This window comes from Sinocyclocheilus grahami, unplaced genomic scaffold (genome assembly GCF_001515645.1).
Source record: "Sinocyclocheilus grahami isolate Dianchi unplaced genomic scaffold, SAMN03320097.WGS_v1.1 scaffold1288.1, whole genome shotgun sequence".
NCBI classification, from domain to species: domain Eukaryota; kingdom Metazoa; phylum Chordata; class Actinopteri; order Cypriniformes; family Cyprinidae; genus Sinocyclocheilus; species Sinocyclocheilus grahami.
The window spans coordinates 500,115-503,595 of NW_015506467.1; the positions used below are offsets into that span (position 1 = coordinate 500,115).

Consider the following 3,481-nt stretch of genomic DNA (forward strand, 5'->3'; position numbering starts at 1 on the left):
TTAATAATTTTTATACAAGCTTCATATGCAAATTACCATGCTTTCAAACAAAGGGCCATAAAAATGCCCCAGTATCTCAGAACTCCCACTTGAGATTCCGGACTTCCTCATTGGACAAGCCCATCTTGAGAGGCGTGAATCTTCTCAGACTTTAAAGGCCTCACATCAGTGACCCGCCCCAGAGTCGGTGGTTTGGTTGAATTCTGAGAAGATGAAGATGTGAGCAAACGCTCAAGGACACCCTAAGTTCGTGCCAGGCTTCGGCCTCGACTTTTCCATTCACCAAGATTCTCTGACTCAAACTGTTTCTTTTTCATCAACCAACTTCAGCAAAGATCAACTTGAACCTTCAGATTGCATCAAACCTCTCTTTCAGACAGATGAGACGTGCACGTATTCAAACTTAGTCTTATTAATTGATACATTAGGTATCATTTGCACCTTTTTTTGCACATACATACATACAAACAAAAACATATACACACACACATATATACATATATATACACACACACACACATACACACAAAGAAAAACAAGTAGATAGAATAGAAAAAAGCTAGTGTTTGTTTGTTTTTTGTTGTTTTTTTTAAATAAAAAATAAAAAAGAAGATAAATATAGATAAAATAGAATTAAAATAGAATAGAATGTGCTAGAGTTAGAGGGTCAAATAAAGGTGGAACAGATGTGTTTTTAGTCGTTTCTTGAAGATGGCTAAGGACTTGGGCAGGTCATTCCACCAGGAGGGAACAGTTAATGAAAAAGTCTGTGAAAGTGATTTTGTGCCTCTTTGAGATGGCACAATAATACGCCGTTCACTTGCAGAACGCAAGCTTCTCGAGGGCACATAACTCTGAAGTAATGAATTTAGGTAAATGGGTGCAGAGCCAGTGGTGGTAATATAATATAATTTTATATTATTGTTTTATTAATTTTAATATAATTTTACATTTTTGTAGATTAATTTGAAAATTCCTTGATATATTATTCCGATTTTTTTGACAACATCCATAAATTAGCTATAGGAAAAAGTTTAATATTTATAATATTTTGGTGAAACTCTTCACATTTTGGCATTTAATTTGAGATTTCTACGACTTTATTAAGATGTATCACATTTTCTTAATAATATCCATAAACTGACCAGGAAAAAAGTTTAATATTAAGAATAATTTAGTAAAACTCTCAACATTTTGGCAAGTCATTTGGCATTTCTATTACATTTTCTGGCTTAAAAATTACAATTTAAAAATTCCCTAGTATTTAGGTTTTCCATGATGGTGGAAATAAAATAAAAATAAATTCCAAAACCACCACAGGAAATGGTTGAATATTCAGAGTATTTTAATGAAACTCAGCAAATCAGAATGATTTCTGAAGGATCATGCGACACTGAAGACTGGAGTAATGATGCTAAAAAAATTCAGCTTTGCATCACAGAAATAAATCACATTTCAAAGTATATTGAAATAGAAAACAGTTGATTTAAATTGCAATAATATTTCAGATTTTTACTGTATACAGCCTTGGCGAGCATAAGAGACATAAAGAGATAAAAAAAATTCATAACAACCCCAAACTTTAGAAAATAACTATAATAAATGTATCAGTCCTTAAATAATGAATGAATATTTAAAGTTATTAAATTAATACAAAGATCTTGCAATTTGCATGAAGTCATAACTGATGTTTATTTTGCCACAATCCCAAGTTGAGTTGCACTCTTTTTGGTCTTCTCATGTCTAAAACACCACCTCTTAAGTAAAGAAACAGTTTTGCTTTCACGGAAAGTGGAGGAGGAGAAGTAAAACACGAACGGATCCAGACAGGTGTTGAGGGTGGTGGGCAGGAGCGTGTAGTACCTCCACGACGGGCTGTTGTTGCTGCTGAAACCCACCAGATGGGACAAGTTGTAGGGTAAAAAACAGAGTAAAAAGATGGTGAGTGTGCACAACGCCATGCCAATGGCCCTTTGCTTTTTCTCTTTACTTATATGAGGCCTGCTGTACAGGATGTAGATGCAGTTGATATAGCAGAAGATACAAACTAAGAGCGGCAGTATGTATAGAACCATAAACATTTCGAGTCGAACTGGTAGCAAGATCTTCTTTTGCTTCTCTGTGAAGTTTTCATAGCAGACCGTTTTGGGAAGGGTGGCGTTCAGATCTGGCATGTGGACAGTGATGAAGACGATGCTGCAATGGGCAGCGCTGACCAGCCAGATGATGACGCTTCCTGCTGTGGCGTAAAGCGGCTTACGCAACAGTCTGTACTTAAATGGAAACGCCAGCCCTATGTAGCGGTCAATGGCTGTAGCCATGAGCAACAGGGAGCTGGTGTAAATAGTGGTGAAAAAGACATAAGAGGCAACGGAGCACAGGGTCTGGGATAAATACCATTTCAAGCCAACGGCGGCTTCGTACATCTTGAAGGGCAGAAAGAGAAGGAAGACCAAGTCAGAAGCCGTCAGGTTGAAGAGCAGGATGTCATTCGGACTGGGTTTGTCACCCAGTTTCTTAAAGAACGTGCAAATGGCCAGCAGATTGGCAGGAAGGCCGATCAGAAACGTCAGGATGTAGACGGCTAAAATCACCCAGTGGTTTATCATTTTGCACTGGAATGGACTCTGAAAAACATCAAAATGAGATTTATCCAACAAAGTAAGCCAAAGGTGCTTAAAAGGTTCTTCACAGAGATACCATAGAAAACCATTTTTGGTTCAATGGTTTATGGAACCATTTAGACAAAAAGGTTATTTTATGGCATCGTGAAGCACCTTTTTAAGAGTGTGTGGGCGAGACTTCCGGTTAATTAGCCGCTATCAGGAAATAACAACATGCAGTAAATGGAAAAACTGTTTGCATTACAAACCAGTGTGTTCAGAATTAAGATAATACCAATTTGCAATATCAAGCAGCAAAAAAAAGTGCTTTTGTACAGCGAAATATAGCTGGGAGGCAATGAGACCGGAAGCAAGACCCATCAAATTTACAAATGGCCGCACCCATAATCGATTTAGCCAACACTAATAAACAGCTATAGTGGTTTGCAAATGTATTTTGAAGTCAATGTAAGTCTGAAAAAATGTCTGAAACCATGACTTTCATGCACAGGAAGTTGCACTGAAAAAGTAAAACATAAGATAAAATAATAATAAATACATTTTTAAAAAAACTATGCTATTTAGTTTTGTTATCTAATAAAATGTATATTTTTCAATGCAAATTTCTTTGAACAGTAATGAACAGCCCTACAAATCTATTTAGACATGAAAGTCATTAGATAACAAAACCAATTATTTTAATTTCATATTTTCATAATTTTTTTCAATGCAACATCCTAATCAGTAAATATCTGAATATGAAATGCACACTTACAATTGTCTTAAAAGGCATTGTATTAAATAACAAAAGCGGCATGGTTTGATTTGATTATTATTTGATTATATTTTTCATTGTATTGTGTTCCTGTGGCTCAGTG

At 35.8% G+C, this 3,481-nt stretch overlaps 1 protein-coding gene across 1 annotated transcript; it reads right to left on the reverse strand.

The window, feature by feature from the left end:
• Positions 1 to 1,691: 1,691 nt before the first annotated feature.
• Positions 1,692 to 2,609, reverse strand: LOC107568864 (free fatty acid receptor 2-like). The gene has a single exon (XM_016254856.1). The coding sequence runs from the start codon at positions 2,607 to 2,609 to the stop codon at positions 1,692 to 1,694; it is 918 nt and encodes a 305-aa protein (XP_016110342.1).
• Positions 2,610 to 3,481: the final 872 nt, after the last annotated feature.